This window comes from Toxotes jaculatrix, chromosome 8, assembly GCF_017976425.1.
Source record: "Toxotes jaculatrix isolate fToxJac2 chromosome 8, fToxJac2.pri, whole genome shotgun sequence".
Classification (NCBI taxonomy): domain Eukaryota; kingdom Metazoa; phylum Chordata; class Actinopteri; family Toxotidae; genus Toxotes; species Toxotes jaculatrix.
Window position 1 is genome coordinate 19,481,280 of NC_054401.1, and position 19,691 is coordinate 19,500,970.

The window sequence follows — 19,691 nt, forward strand, 5'->3', positions numbered from 1 at the left end:
TCAGAGGTGGGTATAATCAGATTTGAAGCATCACATTAGATATTATCTTGACTATTTACTTATTTTGGATTTTCATCCTGCAAGTAGCTAAAACACTCAGAGACACCATCCACACTTCAGATGACACAGGAGGCTGGAATGAGGTTTCTGATGTTTTTTTTTTTTTTTCTAACTTTATGTGATCAGCACTCTGAACTTGTGATGGTACTGAGAGGAATTGGGGAGGGGACATACTCCCACTTCTGCTTTTCACTGCACAAAATCATTTCCTGCATAAGTAATAAGTCAGTTTGCTGGTGAGGACTTTCAGCTTGTGTCCCCTGACACTTTTTTTTTTTTTTAAATTTTACTCTTCACAGATTGTGTAATAATGAACTGTGTCTTAAATCTTCATGTTCCAGGTTGATTTTAATGATGGAAAGTTGGATTCTGATGATCCTGGTTATTGTGTCGGGTAAGAAACCTTTTTTTTTTTAAATTATTATTATTATTTTAATGTACAAGAAATTTCTGTGCTCTTATACAATTTCTGAGTATACTTTCAACATACAATTAAACACATTTAACATAGTCTGTATCTTTCATTATTTTTTCCCAAAGGTGTCCAGAGCGGAGACTGGGGGGTGACCTTTGAAAACCAATGTGCTTTGAAAGGGGCATCAGTAGTTATAAAGTGCAGCTATAGTTACCCTTTTGCTCATATTGTCACTTCAGTGAGCTGGGGTAGAATCCTGTATGTATCTGGCCAGCGGAAGTTGTTTCTCCTCTCTAGTCTCTCTTCACCCCAAAACCACTATAAATATGTTGGCAACTACTATGGTAACTGTGATCTGCAGATCAACAATGTACAAAACAATGACGAAGGAGAATACTATTTTCGGTTCGTGACAACGTTCAACAAATGGACAAGTAAAACCTTTGTTCATTTGTCTGTAAAAGGTAACAACAAGAAAATGGGACAAGATAAATTTTCTCATGAACTGACAAAGTTTTAGAGTAATGAATTTGTTTCTGTTCCTGGATCAGAGTTGACCGCTGTTGTAGAGCCGAGCACTGTGACAGAGGGAAATTATGTCAATTTGACCTGTCTGTCAGCTTGTCCCACACCTACAACCATTGTCTGGTTTAGAGATGGACAACTTGTACAGAAACCAGTCTTCCAGGCCATGAGAGAGGATGCTGGGCGGTACTACTGTGCTGTCCCGGGACAACAGACAGTCAGATCTGCCCCTGTGGCTCTCAATGTTCTATGTAAGTACATGATTGAAAGGCTTCATTCATGTTAAGTGTCCCAGTGGGACAGTGAGGGAACATGAACAATATCAGGACCCTGAAACTGAACCAGCTAAATGGAATTGAGCCATCATTCATTTCATTACTGTGACATGTCAGATTGTTCTGTCTTTTTTAAATGAATCTCTTTTGATGTATGTAGTGCCAAAATGAGCTTATTTACTCTACTCACTTCTGTGTTTTTATGATCAGAGTTCATTTGTTCATCTCTGAGGTTAAGCTTTCTGATCTTCTCTCAATCAGACGCTCCTAAGAAAGTAACACTGTCGGTGAACCAATCAGGAGGCGTCGTGAGAGGAAGTTCAGTGACTTTCACCTGCAGCAGTGAAGCAAACCCACCTGTGAGACAAAGTGGGTACAGCCTGTACAAGGATGGACAGTTTATCAGCTCGGGACAGAGACACATCATCTCTGACATCCAGTCCAGCCACAGTGGACAATACCACTGTCAGGCCTGGAATAGCATCAGCTGGAGGGACGTTCACTTGATTAACTCTACTGAGATTCACCTTGATGTGTGGTGTGAGTATGATGACACTGTTACACTGAGCAGTCTGGTTTCAAATGTCTGTGTTTTCATTTGTTACAGAAACTGTGTTGTTGTGGACACAAACGCACAAAGTAGAGACTGGCCTCGTACTATTTATCACTCTGAAAGGGGAAAGAATTTAAAGAGATGAACCTGATTATTTGAAAAACATCTTTAGATGAGGTGTGAAGTTACATAAAGTGTGAATCTGGGAAGAATCTAAAAACATGTATTAGAAATATTGTTCTTTCTCTCTTTTAGTCCTTCAGTCATCTTTTCATCTGTTTCTACTCCTTTGATCATCATAAAGCACTAAGATTTATCAAACTTAGGTCCCTTGGTGAGTCCCCAAACTGAAAACAGCTGCTGTGTTGTGTAGTAGTAGAGCAGGTTACCTCTCTTGTCTCATTAAGGAATGAAACACATATATTTTTTGTACTTCTTTTCAGACCCTCCAATGGACATTTCAGTCTCAGTGGATCCAGCACAAGTTGCTGAAGGCAGCAGTGTGAATCTGACCTGCAGCAGTGTGGCCAACCCTGCGGCCGACAGCTACACCTGGTACAAGAGGACAACAGGCTCTCCCAGCTCCAGCTCCTTGCTCCAGGTGGGAACAGGACAGGTGCTGTCTCTTTCCTCTGTGGAGGCGTCCCACGCTGGACTCTACCTCTGCCGGGCCAGGAACAGACTCGGGGAAGACAACTCAACAGAGGTGCCGCTGACCATCGAGGGAAAGGGGGATGGTTTGTATCACTTTAGAAAAATTACTTTTTACAGTGGACTGCAATAAATAAATAAATAAACAAACAAACAAACAAACAAACAAACAAACAAACAAATAAATAAATATTCATTATATTCAACAGAAAAGGGGTTTAAAGTGGTTCTTTTAACAGTTATCTAACCCTGTTGTGTGTTTCTCCTCAGGCAGGCACACCCTCCCAGTGTTAGCCGGAGTTGGTGTCGTTCTTTTTGTGACACTTATAACAGCTCTTCTTTTGTTCTGGTGAGTCAGTGATTTTTTTTTTTTTACTGTTACCATCTTTACGTTGTCTCTGCGCCTCTTTTTCCACTTGATGTGTAAGTGTTTTGATGAGTTTAGCCTAATGTCGTCATGACTGCATTCACATGTCTCTCTCATTTCTGAACGGCTGTCACTTTTGACCTCTTGGCTTTTCTCACCTCGAACACAGTGAAAAAAACATTGGTCAGTAAAAATGTAAGTGCTGTGTTTCCTGTCATTTCTTCAGTTCAGCTTCTCTGAAATTTGGTGCCACGAGCTTGAGCAACAACAACAAAAAAGAGCTCTGTTGTGAGGGTTGCCACATTTATGTTTTTTCATATTTACTGACTTAGTGATTTATTTCTGGTATTGTTGCCTTTTTTTGATAGGAGGAAACAGAGAATCCTGAGAGAGAAAAAAGTGAGTACATCTAATAAAAGTCATCAAAAAACGGATCTGAATCTGGTTACACTCTTATGATTAACTGTCAGTGATGTAGGGACTTGGGGGAATTTGGACTTCCTGTTCAAGCAGTAACACAAAAAATGAGAAACAATTTCAACATTATTTTCAGTCTGAGCTTTTTTCAAGAGTCCAAGCAAAAAGAAATTAAAGAAGTGAAATATCTTGTATTGGTTTCCCTGTGGTGTTTTCTTTATTATGAAATATTATATTTCTCACCAGACCTTTGGACGTTGTTTCAAAGTAACACAGTTTTCATGGAGCCAGAACTTAAGTTTGAAGTACCCAAAGTGAATGTGGGGAAAAAAACCTAATCTGACTTTTGTTATTTCTTCTCCTGCAGCAACAGCAGCAGCAGACTGAGTTTGATTCCAGGTTCAGTGGAAGAGGCTCGAGCGCCTCAGCCAATCAGGTCCAGTTAGACCCTCTTTATGCCAACATCCATACATCTCAGTCCTCATCTCCGCTGGACATCGCTCCTCAGTCACAGAGGAACTGGCAGAATGAACATGATGTAAATATGGTGCGCAAACATATCCATGCATTTTCGAATGCAAAAGATGTAACACCCGTATATTCCTGTATAAATTAACTTCCCTCCTCTCCCTTTAAGGCTTCCACTTCCTTTGAGGATGAAGTTACCTACTCAGTCGTGACCATCAAACCCAGAAACCACACTCTTCCACATCACATAAACAACAGCAAAGCTCCACGAGACTCCTGGTGGGTTCAGTGTCCAATCATTGAACATAACAGTACAAGTCTAGTTTGTATCAGTAGCCCTTTACAGTTCAGTGTGAAAAGAATATAGAATATGAAAAAGAATATAGAAAAAAAAAACCTTCACCAAGAAAAATTTAAAGTTTATATCATTGGTGTCCATGAGTTTTTCATGAGTGCAAGTTCCTATTTAGGTAATGCATTACCTAAAACCACCAAAGACAGTGGCCATGGCCACTAAAATACTCTTGTGATTCACTACCACGTCACTGAGATCTTTGTGTTGACTTCATATGGAGTCATACTGTCTACATCTAATCTAAAATATCACACACATTTACTTGTAATATGTGCGTTGCCAAAGAATCCAGCCATAGAGTCACATTCTTTGCTGCTATAAAAAAGAGTTTATGAATAAAACCAATGCTTGGCTGAGGCATGTGGATGTGTCATTATCGGGCTGGGCACTGGGTAGGACACCTGGTGCTATCAATACTCATTAATAGCATCATTTTCTCCTCAGGTCCAGAGCAGGAGAGAGTGACAGCTCTGTGATCTACGCCACTGTGGCCAGTTCATCCAAACAACTACCCTAAAATAACACAGCTTTCACAAGTGTTAAAAGGTTGAAAATGTCCTTTTGTCATTCTTTGTATTCTTTGTATGATGTATTTATTATATTTCTGATTTTGTAAGGATTTATGTCTCTTTATAGTTTGTACAGTAAAGCTTACTGTAGGCCAACGTAGGTATTTCATTTTACCGGGAATATGAGACTGTTGGGGAAAAAGAAATCCTGACATACCAAATATCTGGCTTTATAGTTTTGTATTGTGTGTAGGATACTGTATACTACAGTGTATTTATTCTGTGTAACAGTGTACAGAAATATTACAAAGAATAAATGTGACATAATCACAAAATGACTGTGGACAGGTAGTTTTTAATTAAGGCTTTACTTTAATACAATATTCAATGCAGCAATTTACATTTTACAATACTTATTTCTCTTGTACACATCATGGCTGCTATAAATGTACACACTGTACATTTATTTTATTTCAAATGGGGGTGTGTAGTATGGGCCTTTACGATGCACTTGTATAAATCATACATCTTTTGAGCAGTTTCTATGTCGGACTTGTTCAAATTACATTTCATTTTGTTTAGTCAAAAGCTAAAGATCAGTGCAGAGCGTTACAATTTCTTTAGAAAAAAGTTGAAAAAATAGTGCTCACATCCAGGCCAGGCGCAGGACAAAGGTTCAGTGATAGCTACAGGTACTCACAGGTACAGTAAAGTCTTCTGTAGTGTATAATATGTAGTGAAAGATATATTTTATGAGAACACGATTTATGTTGTTATTGCACTCTTGGCTCTAAGATCTGTGGCCCATTTAGACATTTCTAACATCTCTGATATAAACATCTACATAAACAAGACACTAATATTTACAAAACAAAGCAAAATACTGATTTGAATATGAGCGTCATCTTCACCGGTCCATCTTAAACATGGGAATTTGGTAATGGCGGATCTCATATGAATAATCATTCATGATAAAGTCAGGCTATTGCATATAAAAACACATGGCAGGTATCACACAAGTAAGAGTGTAATTACAAAAGATCTCTTCTATGTAAAGTGTCATCTGTTCTGTCATATTTCAAAATAAAAGATGAGCTAAAATTACTCAAGCATTACTGACATTTTACATCTGCCTGTGTTTGTGTGTTGCACAATGTTAAAGCACTGCTGAGGTTGCACAAGCTCTTTACGGATCTTTGTTACAACTCCTCAGTACAGTTTGCACTCACTGTGGTTTGCCGCTCACGCTGACAGCAGAAAGTCCGGATCTGAACAAAGTGACTCATGTTGAAGAAGCAGACAAAAAAAGAATTTCGGTCTCTGATTGTGTGAATCCTTGCAATACAATCTGAAACACTGAAGATAAACCTGAGCCTCATACATACATACAAGTCTCATACATACAGCTCATACATTATACTGGTTATTTCTGACTTTGCCGTAGTAAGCAACTAAAAAAAAAAAAAAAAGTAATCTCAGAAAATAATCTACAAAACTAGCATCTTAAATCCAGTATAATGATTCTGATATGATTTCACCTTTGGCCTTTTATCAGTATTTAACCTTAAAACGTCTCCATAACCTCATAATAACAAAGTAAGTCCACCTCAGTAACTCTCTGCCTACAAGTTTAAAATATCTTGCTGTCTCTTAAAGAGCTCTGTCTGAGTATATCTGTAAAGATACAGGATCCAGTCCAGAAGTAAGTATTTACAGTTAGACATTTTTGTTCCTCAGTCTCTGAGCTTCAGAACATTCAATTTGAAATAAAACAATGGTTACCACATTTAAGTACATGCATACATAGGAAACACAGGACGTAGGACTTTAGAGACTTTAAAGATGCTCAAAGTTTAGAGCTTTGAAAGTATTTGGACAGATACACATGAAGTCAAACAAAAACATCATATTTAATTTTTTGTGGACAGTTCTTTGCATTCAATGACAAACATTTCATTGCCAAGTGTCCACTTTATGATGTATTTATTCTATTACTGGTTTTGTAAGGATTTATGTTTTTATTAGTGTAGTAACCATTACTTAATTTTATGTTAAATGTGGTGACGCTCAGAGCCTGAGGGACAAAAAAATGTGGAACTGTCCAAATACTTACAGTCTGGTACAAGAAGTTGGTAAATCCTCAGTAAAATGTTCTAGGTTAGAAGGGGAATCTACAGCCGTAGAAGGGGAATCCCCACGCTGTAGCACTCCCCATTGACATTTACAGGATCTGTCCATACTGTCACCCAAGTGTGAAAAAAGTAGAGATACAGGTGCAGCAACCTCATGTTCGGGCCATTTTGTGAACCCCTGGTGAGTTGTGATAGTTCTGGAGGAGAGAGTTGAGAACAGAAATTGTTTAGCACATCTGTAATGTGTGCAACACATAAGGATTACACATGTACTGTAGATTGCTAAAGCTTTAACTCCAACCTTAAAACATTTATGACACTTTAATTTCATGACTCTATATTTGAGTCATGAATGAATATTTTGACATGCCAGATGATTTGACTTTTACAGAGTTACAACAAATAAACCAGATGATATTTTTGTAATGAGCAGTTTTCATTTCATTCCTACCAACCTGAACATGAATTCATACTGCTTGTATTTGTATGAGGAGGTCTGGGAAATGTCCATGCAATGGTGGTGAGTGGCTAACAGATGACCTGAATGCCAGACTGGGGGCTATAATAATAGTGATTCGCTGTTGTGTTCTGCAGTCATTGACAGTCAAAACATTCAGTAGCAGCAGCACTATTATCTGTATTTTCTTCATTTTAACATAACGACAACACAATAAGCTACAAAGTGCTCAGTCTCTCACCCTCATGGCCGTAGATATCCAGGGCAGAAACCGGGACACTCTGGTGTATACACCAGGTTTCTTTGGCATGGCACAGCCTGTTCCCCAGCTCACCACTCCCAGCAGACGATACCGACTGGTCTTAGAGAGACAGTCATCTGCCACAAAAGGACCGCCGCTGTCTCCCTGAAACCACACATGATGGTAGCAGTTTACACACACATTATAAGTGCCCCCTTTTTAGGCAAGCATAAACAGTAATTCAACTCAGTGTGTGAGCATACTTATACAAACACCTAGGGCAGGAGAACAAAAACAAAGCTGACGTATCAGAGAATGCGGTTCCCTAATTAGAAACCCAAGCACATGCAGCAGAAAGAATCAACACAGACACACTCTGACCTGGCAGGCATCAGTGCCTCCTTTTTCATAACCAGCACAGAACATACTGGTGGTGATCTGATTGTCGTAGTAATCAGGAGCGTTACAGACAGCGTCACTGATGATGGGCACATTCGCTTCCTGGAGAACATCTGCTAGATGACCTGCAAAAGAAAAATATCAACAGGTAAAAACTACGATACTGCAGAGTGGTTTTATCTGAATATAACTATTTATATATCAGTATACAGCAGCATCTGTCTGTCTTTTTAACTACTGCAAAAGTCAATCGCACTATTTTCATCTTTCTATGTATTTATGTACATCAAAGTATAAACTGAAAATGTGTTGTAAAAGCTCATTGATACATTTTAACACCAAATAACTATAATAAAGAAAAAAAGATCAGCTATCAAAACTTTCTATCAAAAAAGGAGTGCAACAAATGCCATAAAGAGAAATCATTTTCAGCAGTATATAACAGTACAGCTGTGAATGAAGACTCACCGTAGTATCCAACATTTCCCCAGCCTGTTACTGTTCCCATCTGTCCGTCTATCAGCCTTTGACCATATGCTGGCATGCAAATAGGCTGGATGTATTCTACACAAAAAGACAAAAACATATGTATTAAGATATAAGCAAACACATTTACGTAATAATGCTGCGCACATACAATCATCCAAACATCTGTGTCCAGGGAGACAAGAGGTGGTGAAATAAAATGTCCTCTGTCAGTGAAACAAACATCTTTTCAGCGTACTGTAAGTAAGATCAGTAACAGTGAAGATAAATGGGTTCCAGCCTATTATGTGCCTGAATAGAGTCATTGTGAAAACGAGGCCTCGAGGCATCAACGGCCTTCAATAAGAGGGACGGCCTGGAACAGCTGTCCCTACCATATACAGTATTAATGAACTGAAACTGTAGATTTCCTCTAGGTTGAATCTAATCTTTATGTTTTTCTGTTTATGCTTTTCTGTGATTCTAGCAAAAACACTGAAACAGCACACTGTTCAGAGAGTCATTTGACCTTCGACTGTTCTTTTCTTGTTTTATTTTCACTGCCTGAACTTCATACTGAGGCTGTAATTATGGATACCAAACACTAGATGTCAGACATGACCTACTGAAACATTGCTTACATCACTCCTATTACAAGTTATTTCTAGAGTACAAAAGGGCACAACTCTTATCCCTTGACTCAACAGATTACAGTGATATCACTATAGATGTCAAGAATTACTGTAGACCCCCTTTTCATCAACATGTGGATCTTTTATTAAAGGAGTATTTGGACAGAAAGAAAGTCTGCAACATAAGAAGAACTGTTGGGTATGTCCTGTTCAGTGCTCATCTAATTATGTTGGTTAAAAGGACTTTTGTCCTTCTGACAGGAGCAGGAAACAGGAAACCTAAAACAGGCCAATTACCATAACGACTGCCTCTCTGTGACTCCCTGGCTCTCTCCATTCCTTTGCCATTATTCCTCATGTCTAATCTAAATGAAATGAAATGCTGAGCCTGTTTCTTATTTGATGAATACGTGTGTATGCCTTTGTGTGTCCTACCATTGAAAGTGAGCGGTTGGGTGAGGGCCAAAACAGCGATGTCCCTGCTGTTGTCATCAATGTTGGCATCTACAAAGGGCAGGTAGCTGCTGTGATAAACAATGGTCTTCACCTCCGCCACGTTGGCATTGACCGGTTTATTATAGATGGAGCCCAGCAGCACACGCCAGCGGTTAACAAAGCGGTACCGTCTGGGATGGAAAGAGTGACAGAGGAAAAAGCAGTGAAGTCTTACAAGCTTTTTCAGCTGTCCAGACACACACACACACATATGTGACCTTAGACAAAGATGGAGTAGACACGTTTACACCAGAACAATCTGATGATGTTAACATGATTCTCCCTGTGTCCCACTGGCACACTACATACTAATTTTGTGTTAAACTGTGTTGAAAATAAGTACATTCATTCACGAAAACATCCATTCGAAAACACCAGCGTGCGTTTTGGTCAGAGCTTCAGGCATGCACAGAACTTTACATGGACACAGATTTTTCCTCTTAATAAAACCCATAAAATAATGTAATTTCTGAAGTATGTCACTTACTCAGGGAAGCAGTGAGCCGCAGAGACAATCCAGCGGTTTGAGATGATGGATCCTCCACATTGATGAACTCCATCGTACTGCAAGCTGACCTGCCAAGGCCAGCTGCCCTGTCTGGCATCCACGCCACCAACTATACGGTCTGCTGCGAAACTGCGCCTGCCGCAGTCTGCCGAAGAGGGAGAGGAGAGAAGAGTAAGAGGAAAATAAGTTCACTGGATGGGTAAGCTGTAGGTGAAAAAATTAAGCATATATAGACAAGAGAAAAAGAGAAAAGGCAGAGCTTACATTAATAAATTGATGAATGAAACAATAGAAAATCTGAATCTAAAGCTAAATAAATAAATGTGAGATTAGCAGAAAGAAGACTGCAGGCTGTGAAGAGCTAAAAAGTGAATTAAGAAGTGCACCATGTGGAAGAAATGAGAAATATCAGTGTATAAAGTGTGCCAGTGTGTCAGACAGAACAAGTGCAGATCTGAGCTCACATCTTACCTTGGCACAAGAGTGTGAGAACCTCCCTGCTCTCACAGTCACTGAAACAAAGACAGACAGAGTTAGTAACAGCCTGATAGAGAAAAGGAAACATTCAAATTAGGTTTCTGTTCAGCTTTTCTCTACGTTAACCGAGTAGACAACTGAAAGAAATGGGAGCGAGAGCAACAGAGAGGACAGTGTACTACGAGGTCAGACTGCTGTAAGACAGGTGCAAGATCAAACAGACAGGTGTTTGTTACCATGGGAACAATGAGTCTTTAATTTTCTTGCCGTAGCTGAGCTCTTCCTGTTTGACACAGAAGAACTCTCCACCATCTCCACTGGCCTCTGGCACTGACGTGACCGAGTAATTCACCACACTGAAACACACACACACACACACACACACATTAGTTCTGTATAACACTACATTCACACTGAGTGACACTGAGATATAATTAGAGATATATCTCACCTGACAAAGCCCACTTCTTCACAGCTGATGCTAGCGAGCAGTTCATTGGCTGAGGAGGAACACACCTGACGCCACCTCCTCTGGGCGGAGTCAAACACTCTGAGACGTTGGTCAGCAGAATTTACCTGAACTGTAGGGGATGACATGGGTTTACGGGTTAGGGTTAGGGTGTGGTACTTTCATAATCTTGTTAAAGTACCACACACTCCTATTTGCCTGCTACACATATTTCTTTTTTTCTTTTCTAACTGTGAATTGTGATTTCATTTTAATCAGCCCAGGGACACTTATCTGTTTATAACCTGCTCCCATTGAGCAACATGTGACCTAGAACTGAATCAGACCAAAAATGCAATACTTGTTTGTTCATTTAACCTCTGATGTGACCCTGTTCTTACAGGCAGTGCAGCTATTTCAGTTCCAGCTACTGCTGAAACTAGAGTGTGTGTGTGTGTGTGTGTGTGTGTGTGTGTGTGTGTGTGTGTGTGTGTGTGTGTGTGTGTGTGTGTGTGTGTGTGTGTGTGTATATTTTTTTTTTTTATGTGTTATTTTATTGTGATAACACATTTAAAAAGCATTTATCTGCAGCTGGACATGAGTCCTACAGAAACAGATAATCATCACATTGTTTTTTTATTCAAGTGCAATATTACCCTTTAATTAATTAATTAATTAATTAATTTCAATCATGTGACAGAAAATCCTGCATCCACACCGAAATGGGTGCATCACTAATTCTTGGCCCATGGCCTAACTGGCCGAGGAATACTTTGGGGGGTTTTTTTCAGCTAACAAATCAATCAAAAGCTACAGTATGTAACTTTTTTTTCCTAATATTTTTAGTTGAAATATGTTCTAAAACATATCATCATGCAGAGAAGTGTTATAACAGGTTTCTGTGACCCAGACTGACTGAATAGCCTGGCAGAAATATTCCCTTTAGCATTTTCTGAGCGAGCCTTCTAACCAATCAGAAAAGCCCAAAGTCAGGGGTGGGAGCTCACGGCTGTCAATCAATACGTGAAACTGCTTCTGATCTACTACTACTCCTCTCACATTGTGGTTTGAGGCTAGAATAAGCTACTGGAGGATGTTGCAATGACTGACTCACAGGCTAGTGAGCTCCTGATTCCTGCATTAGCTGGAGGGGAGGAGGGAGAGAGAGGGGTGGGACGAGGACAGTGGTTTGTTTTCAAGGCTCATTCCAGCGCCAGCTGGATTTCCAGCTTATTGTCTCACTGAACCAGCTGTTCAGCAGACAGCAAGGCTACACTAAGGTCCCAGTGATATACATTGGATGTTGATTATACTTAAGCTGAAAATCTGGTGTGAGACTGCGTCTTCAGTCTATGAATATGAAATCATTAGCATGTCCTCTCATACTCACCATCATACAGTCCTGTGTCTTCCTCCATCGTGCAATAAGTAACTATAGAGGGGTGATAAATAGCAAATACTTTTAGAACACAAACATCTTGAAATGTCAAAAACAACAGATTATGGTCGCCACATGTTCGAGAAAACTGTGTCTCTGTGTGCGAGCATGTGGTCTAACCTACGGCCCAAACGGCTGCTCCCATGGCTCCCAAGATCATCACCGTCACACACACCCCGATCACCCGGCACGGGGTCAACACACAGGTCAGAGAGATTCCCCTGCTCCCTGCAAACACGCACACACATACACATCAGTGTGCATGGACAAGTTTGACGGTGTGTATGCACAGAGATACACACATGAATGCACACATGGCAGCACACATATACAGCAGAACTCAAGTTTGTTGGAAAGTTATTACATAACCTACCAACAAACACAGGTGGATGAAGAGAAGACTTAGGTGATGAAATCAAAAGAGCAAATATTACAATAATGAACTAAAGTTAACTGTGTTGTGTTGCTCACATTTGTGTATGCATGCAGATAATTGAAAAAATAATACATGGCAAGAGTTCAGGCTGCTAGTAAGTGATTTGGGCTTTTTTTTGGACCTAACCACCCTACAACAAACATCAGCTAAAGACCGCTTTCAACTCAGTGTCCTATGTGAAGGGGCATACAGCACATTTCCTGGCACGGACCGAAAAGTACAAATGACAGTGATTAGATCAATAGTCTGAAGTCTAGCATTTCTCCACAAAGCAAGAACAAACTCATAAACTAGGATATAGTGCCATGTCTGTCCAGCGTGCACATGCAGTATGTGGGTGCACCTGCACGCGTTGTTTTCAGTGTGTCCCTTTCTGCCCAGTTATTCTCTGCTCTGAGGGGAGTCAACTTGACCCAACAGACATGTTTCATCGCAGACATGTCATGGAATGATAAACTCAGATTAACAGTAATAAATCCATACAGACATCTATTGTATATCTGTGCCTTATCAGGGATTTTTTTTTACTGACTTTAAACTAAATGTGGAGGAGAGCACTGATTTACAAAAAATCAATGCATACCAACTTCTTCTTTTTATGTGAAATGTCAGCCTGCCAGCCACGTCCCTTATCACTAAACACAGCTCAGCTCATTTCACTTCCCACCACCGCACACTTTACACCAATACATGCTCATCATCATCAAAGTTAGAGACAGTGCGGACAAAAGCTGGAGGCATGGGTTATGTCTGTTACCCATTTTTATGACTCCACTAAAATCTTAAAGTGGTTACAGCAATACATGAGAGAAAAAAGCTCCCAAGTCGACTGACTCAGTTGATGAATCTTTCCCTTTAAAGGTCCTGCACATCCACACAGGTGTTTCAATTATTATAGCGGATCAGACTTCTGCTCAGGTGGAAGCTGGGCAGAGCGATGCTGAAATGTGATATGTGATATGTGATATGTGAAGCCACCAAAGTCCAAACGCTGATAGGAATGATACCGGCATGAGTTGTCGCACTCTAATGATGCAGTCAAACCAAAAGCTGCCTGGTGAAATTTACTGAAGTGTTGTGGCCAAAAGCAGGAGCGGACAAGAAAAAGAATAGATTGGGCTTTAAGCATTACCTGCAGGAGAGAGCATGGCTAGCTGGCTAAAAACAGTCCACAAGAAATGTATTCACAGGTCAAAGTTCAACAAGATTGAACTCTGGACTGAAGGGAAGAAGGCAGGTCAGTTTATGACCAAGAGCAAATGTTTCCCACAATCTTTCACACAGACATGAATAGGAAGCAAATACTGTTCTGATGGCACCGTAACAACGACACAGACATTGTGATTTGTAACGGCAGCTAATAGAATTAACGACGGGTTTGTTATATTCAAGCATCCCTGTGAGATGTGACGGTGTAAGCGTGAACAAAATAATCACGAACAAATTTTCAATAGAAAAACAAGAAAGCTGTGCTGACTTTTAGTGGATGTTCTGTTCACTACATGCATGAAACAGTCCAGGCTGCAATAGTAATACTGTCCATGTGTGTGCCAGGAAACAGCTGAAGATACTGTAAGTATATGAGTGTTCCCCATCAAATCAGAGAAAACATTCTACATGCCGGGTTTCCTTCCTGCCTCTGTCTCCCTCCGATATTTTCCCTCCTCTCTCGCATCTCTAGCTTTCTCATCTAATTCTGTCTATAAAAAAAAAAAGAGTTAAGTTAGTTTAAAGCTTTCATTGGGCCTTTCAAATGTAAATGTTCATAGGGAAGATGTTTAATAATCCTGCACTGTTTACCAGCTCAAAATCAGTGCTTTAGCTTATATGAAGACTCCTGAGTCCTGTGTCTTGATCTGTGGTGGTAAACAACTCAAAGGCTAACATGGATCCAGTGCTGTACAGAACCGCTGACACTGCTTGGTCCCACAGTTGCCGAATTTCTATGTTGTTATCAAGAAACGTGATAGCTGTGTAGCCCTGCTCACCCACTGACCTCAACCTTCTTCTCGGCTATCACCTCACATCTGCTCCCTCCTTCTACACCACAACCTTTCCCGGGCCAACTCTACCTTTCCTTAGACTGGATTTTTTGGGAAAGCTCTACACCTTTCTTCCCTTTCTTGCCTCTCTACCCATCTCCCTCCTGCCTCCACTTCCCTCCTGTCTGCCCCATCCTCCCGCTTCCATTCTTCAGGCTTCCCCACCAAACTTCCAGTCAGCATGATAATGGTGTTATTGTTGCTTGGATTGTAAAATTGGAGACCCTGAGAGAGATGAAGGAAATTTAGGCAGAAAAAAAGATAAAAATTAAAGAAAATAAAAAGAAAAAGTTGCCTGATTAATGTCGGACATCCAGTTGACATATTACCACAGGAACACTCCAGGCTTATGTTCACTCTTTTAGAGTGAACATAAGCCTGGTAGTAGTTTCCAGGAAATATCCCAGTGTTTCCTACACACACCTCAGCTCCTGCCCTTACCCTGGATCTGCCCACCCCCCCCTTCCTTATTCTTTCGTTCTCTCTTACCCCCACACAGCGCTCTTCCCAATCCCACTGCAGGACAGAACAAGTACTCTATTGTGTCCACTTCTACCTGAGTGCATGTGTGAGAGTGTGTTATGAGGCAGGGTTCCTCCGAGCCTACTGCCGTATAGTGGATAGTAGAAACTGGTAGTCAGTTGTGAGTGCAGTTCATTGTTTCTGAAAACAGATATAATTTCGGCTACAATAAAACAGAACTGACCAGCACTTACGCTGTAAACACTGACTCACAGTGGGTGTTGTATTGTGCTGTAAATTTTGCAGAATGCTACATTCTGGATTAGATGTTAGAAACATTAAGTTTATCTGGGTAATGAAACTAAATTCTGCCAATTATGTTTTGACGTTCCTCTGACGAGTCACACAACACTTCCCACTCATTTACAAGCTGTTTGTTTAGAGAATAAATTGCACTTTGATAGCTTGATCAAAACATGTGCTCCACAGTACTAACTAAAAGTTTCACTAATACTCTGCTGGTCAGACAACTGCAAATATATGTCAGACTTTCTCCAAGCTTATAAACAACAAAATGGCTTAAGCTTAAATCATGCTAAACAAAAAAAATAAATATTTTCAACAGAAGAAGAAGAGTGTTACAATGCATCACTGAATATTTCACAACTCAGTCAACATTTAGGGTCACCCACAGTGCGACTGGATAATCTGTTGTCATGGTTTGTTGCCGCTGCGGAAAATAAAGCTGGCATGAGAGGTAAGAATGAATCAACATTTACTGTGCGTGACCCATCCGCATAGACATACTGTACGTACATTTATTGTATTCGGGTTATTTCTATCCTCATCCATGAGTCATATGACCAACCAGATGAAGCAGAGTGGAAAAGGTTCAGTGAGTCATTTCTCTTGTTGTGGGATGTTGGGAGGGATACCCGTAGCTTTGCATGCACTACGTCCTCCCACTGTAGCACCTCTCTGTGGGTGAAAAGAAGCAGCTGTGCCCCAGATGAGATGTGTGGCTGTCCACACCCTTTCCAAACCAAAGTTGTGTGAAAAACAAGAAAATGCATAGACAGCACATTCTGTATTTAAAACAGCAATGACTTATCCGAAGTCACTGAGTATAGGTAGATTATTTCTCTGAGGGAAAACCTCCTGGAGCCCATTTTTTAATGAGTGTTAGTCGTATACAGTAGGTCGATTTGACTTTCAACTCAAATTTTTCCAGTTTTCATCAGTAGATACAGTTTGTTTGGTTGTCATGGGGATAGATCTGATGTGTTGGCATAAAGTTAGAGTTAGAGTCAGAGTTCACTCTCTAGCTTTTTTAAAGACCAGTGACTACACTCGTCACTGCATAGTCACCATCCTCTGTGTTGCAAAGGCACTGACATTTGGACTTTGGGAAACAAATTCTCAAACTGCTGTCAAATCAGATTATCCAAATATTTTCTGTATCTAAGAGTGGTAAGAGTGGGATGAAGGAGAAAGACCTCACATACACAGCAGAGTCTATGACTCATGCTTGTAGTGGTTGTCATGGTGGAAAAGTAAAAATAAGCACAATCATACTGTGCACTAAACATTAGTCTGATTAGAAAAATAGTGTGTTTGTATGAGTGTGCGCCTTTGTGTTTCTGTTCTTGTGCACACAAGCACGGTGTATTAGCATGTCACAATTAAGATAAATACAGCTTGTTTCTGAAAATGTTGTCTCACCTAATCTAAGCACAGACACGCACACCATATGGGCCACTCCTTGGCTAGACTGTGCTTCTCTTGTAATTGCACACACCAAAGACACAGCCTGTTTCACTGCATCTGGGTGGACTCCCTTCAGTCAGGCAACAGAGACTGTAAAACTTCTAAGCTGCCCATGTTCAGACACAGAAAGCAAGACAACCAGGACACAAGGACCAAGAAGACCTGTTGATGAGAACGACAGAGAACGTGGAGACGACATCGGTTTTCGAGACTACAGGCTTCCAAGGTGGGTACTTATACTGTTGTCTAGCAGGTTTATAAATATAGGTTTAAAAATATAAGGGGTTACTTTACAGTATTGCTACTACAAAGTTTTAATATTCAAATTCTCCTCAAAAAGTTTGACACCAGTCCAAAAGGTAGACTCAAGCTTTCGAGACACAACAGCAAAACATGTTCAACTTTTCTGTACATGTGTCCAACAGAGTTTCACAGCTGATAATGAAACAAGTGCTTTCAAGCAGCAGTAAAATGCAGCAAGTAATCTTATCTTTGCTTCTGTAAAAGCATCATATAATGCACGCAGTAAACTCATTAGGAGCCGTAATGCTGCACATTTAGCCAACACTTCAGCACTACAACACTGCATTACAGTTAATGACAACGAACAGCGAGACATGGATTCACATTAAAGCTTCCTTTTAATGTGGTGTTTCACTGATGCTGATGGGAATGTGATGGAATAACTTAGGAGAGCTTCATACTGGCAGTGATGTGGGTATATTGAGTTGTTTGTTGCCAGGAGAGCATGTTGTTGTTGCTATAAACACATTATGTTGCAGTGAAGTGTTATTTGGTGTAAAGGACTGTGGTTATTTCGGGACACAGTTATCAACATCACTATCGAATTTCTATTTGGGTTAGGACTTTTAGGATGAACAAAAAATATTACAACCAATCTAAGTAAATGTTTTCCAAGCCCAAAGACAAACCTCAAAAATAAATCAAGTGAACATCAGAGATACAGCCAGTCCGCTTTGAACAAATCTGTTAATGGTTAACTGTCAAGAGGACTGATGTCTGGTCCCAAATACAGAGAACAGGCAGCGTGAGCTGTAGCATGACCAGCACAGCATTTTAGTCCGTACATGTGTGTGAGAGCGAACAAGTGTGAAAAAGTAGGGAAGAGTGGAGAGAAAGAACAATGTCCACTCACCCATCTTCCCCTCCGTCACAACTTTCTCAGCATACATCTGTATTCAGTGGGAAGCAGAGGTCAACAGTAGATGATGATCTACCTCCTTCCTTCCTCCCTTGTCTCCTTCCTTCTCTCCTTGACTCCTCAGGGCAGGTGGTCTAAGCCCTCAACAGTCCCTTTAGCCTACAATAATGGAGACATATGCAGAGATATATAAGATTAGATTTTAAGACCACATATAATATAAAGTGAGAAGAAGACTTTAGCACCATGTTTTATAATAATATTAACACACACTTTTACAAAAATATATGATATATATTTGACTGATTTGACTAGTGCAAATAGCTTACATCGACAGTTGTGTTTAGTTAATTCTCTCCCTCACACACACACACACACACACACACACACACACACACACACAGACCCACCCAGTCAAAGGCCCACCCCTGCCAAAAACCAAGTCTGTTAACAACTTCTCAGTGTGTAACTTATGGCTAAGTTGAAAAACACTTAAAATACTTTATCAATAATAAAAAATAGAAGAAATTAGTTTGTAAACAGACTAAGCAGCTCATCCTTTTATTTGTTAATATGTCAGTTGCTTGTCAGCAAGTTTCTCATGCCACCACAGACAACTTAATGTCTTGGTTAATTAACCATCAGCAAAGGTTAAACCAGTTACAGTACTCACTGCCCTGCAAACAGCAGGACATGAAGTCATATGAGACCTGTAAACCATTCTTAAAGGGAGTTAAGGTGCATCTTCAGCTTATAGTCAGTGATTGTAGAGAACAAGTTTCATCTCCTAACCTATAGTATCAATATATGTATTAAAAGATATAATATTTAAAAAGCCATTAATATCAATTTTCTATCATTTAAGCATTATATGACCCTTCAGGCTAATTTAGACTCAACAGGTCTTGGGACAGAGATGATTCACAGCTTCAACAGACCAAAGCACGATAAACTACGAGGTTCACAACATTAAAACACGCAGTTTTTTATTTCTCTAAAAATAAATGTATTTCCAGAAGCTACTAGTAGTTTTCAGCAGCAAGCTGAGTGTGGATATAATCAGCTAATGAAATCAAAATTAGGCAACTAACTAATACTTCCTATTCAGAGTATAATCATAAATTCATAAAACTACAAACTGCTGAAACACACTCATAAAGTCGCCTTCCAGAAAGTGACTCACCTGTATTTTCTGCAGCAGGTGGAGCACAGGCCTTCTCCTCTGGTGAAAAACAAAAAGTTGTCTTTTTCTTTTTAATCCGTTTTATTTTATTTTTCTTTGAAAAAAATAAAACTTATGTCTCGAAGACAGGCGACAAAGTACCGTTAACACGCCACCACAGGTAAATCCCAGTCTTCAGTAAATCCTTTTTTTTTTGTGCTCTCTTCACAGGTTACTGACCCCAAAGAAAAAAGAAAGAAAGAGAGAAAAAAAGGCAGCAAAGTTTTCAGCGACAGTTTTAACTATTTCTGTCAACCGAAACCACCTGCGCCCGCTTCTAACAGAAAAGAGAGAAACATTTGGAAAACTGGAC

The 19,691-nt window shown here is 40.0% G+C and overlaps 2 protein-coding genes across 3 annotated transcripts; one reads left to right on the forward strand and one right to left on the reverse strand.

The window, feature by feature from the left end:
* The first annotated feature begins 315 nt into the window (after nucleotides 1-315).
* Nucleotides 316-5,438, forward strand: LOC121185620 (B-cell receptor CD22-like). Of its 2 annotated transcripts, none has more exons than XM_041043884.1 (10): nucleotides 316-454; nucleotides 601-939; nucleotides 1,027-1,251; nucleotides 1,537-1,815; nucleotides 2,272-2,565; nucleotides 2,750-2,828; nucleotides 3,215-3,245; nucleotides 3,631-3,801; nucleotides 3,901-4,010; nucleotides 4,531-5,438. In XM_041043884.1, the coding sequence occupies exons 1-10, from the start codon at nucleotides 412-414 to the stop codon at nucleotides 4,601-4,603; spliced, it is 1,644 nt and encodes a 547-aa protein (XP_040899818.1). In that variant the 5' UTR covers nucleotides 316-411; the 3' UTR covers nucleotides 4,604-5,438. The 2 variants fall into 2 exon arrangements, with proteins under 2 accessions (XP_040899818.1, XP_040899817.1); XM_041043883.1 differs by having other exon boundaries at nucleotides 318-454; nucleotides 3,631-3,810.
* A 591-nt stretch (nucleotides 5,439-6,029) lies between these two features.
* On the reverse strand, nucleotides 6,030-19,675 carry hpn (hepsin). Its single transcript, XM_041043886.1, has 13 exons — nucleotides 19,340-19,675; nucleotides 18,151-18,315; nucleotides 12,408-12,515; nucleotides 12,240-12,281; nucleotides 10,853-10,982; nucleotides 10,638-10,757; nucleotides 10,396-10,436; nucleotides 9,904-10,069; nucleotides 9,357-9,547; nucleotides 8,293-8,388; nucleotides 7,807-7,949; nucleotides 7,426-7,590; nucleotides 6,030-6,924 (listed from the first exon to the last, which is right to left on the reverse strand). Exons 2-13 carry the CDS (start codon nucleotides 18,185-18,187, stop codon nucleotides 6,880-6,882), a joined length of 1,284 nt encoding a protein of 427 aa, XP_040899820.1. The 5' UTR covers nucleotides 18,188-18,315; nucleotides 19,340-19,675; the 3' UTR covers nucleotides 6,030-6,879.
* Between the last annotated feature and the right edge of the window lie 16 nt (nucleotides 19,676-19,691).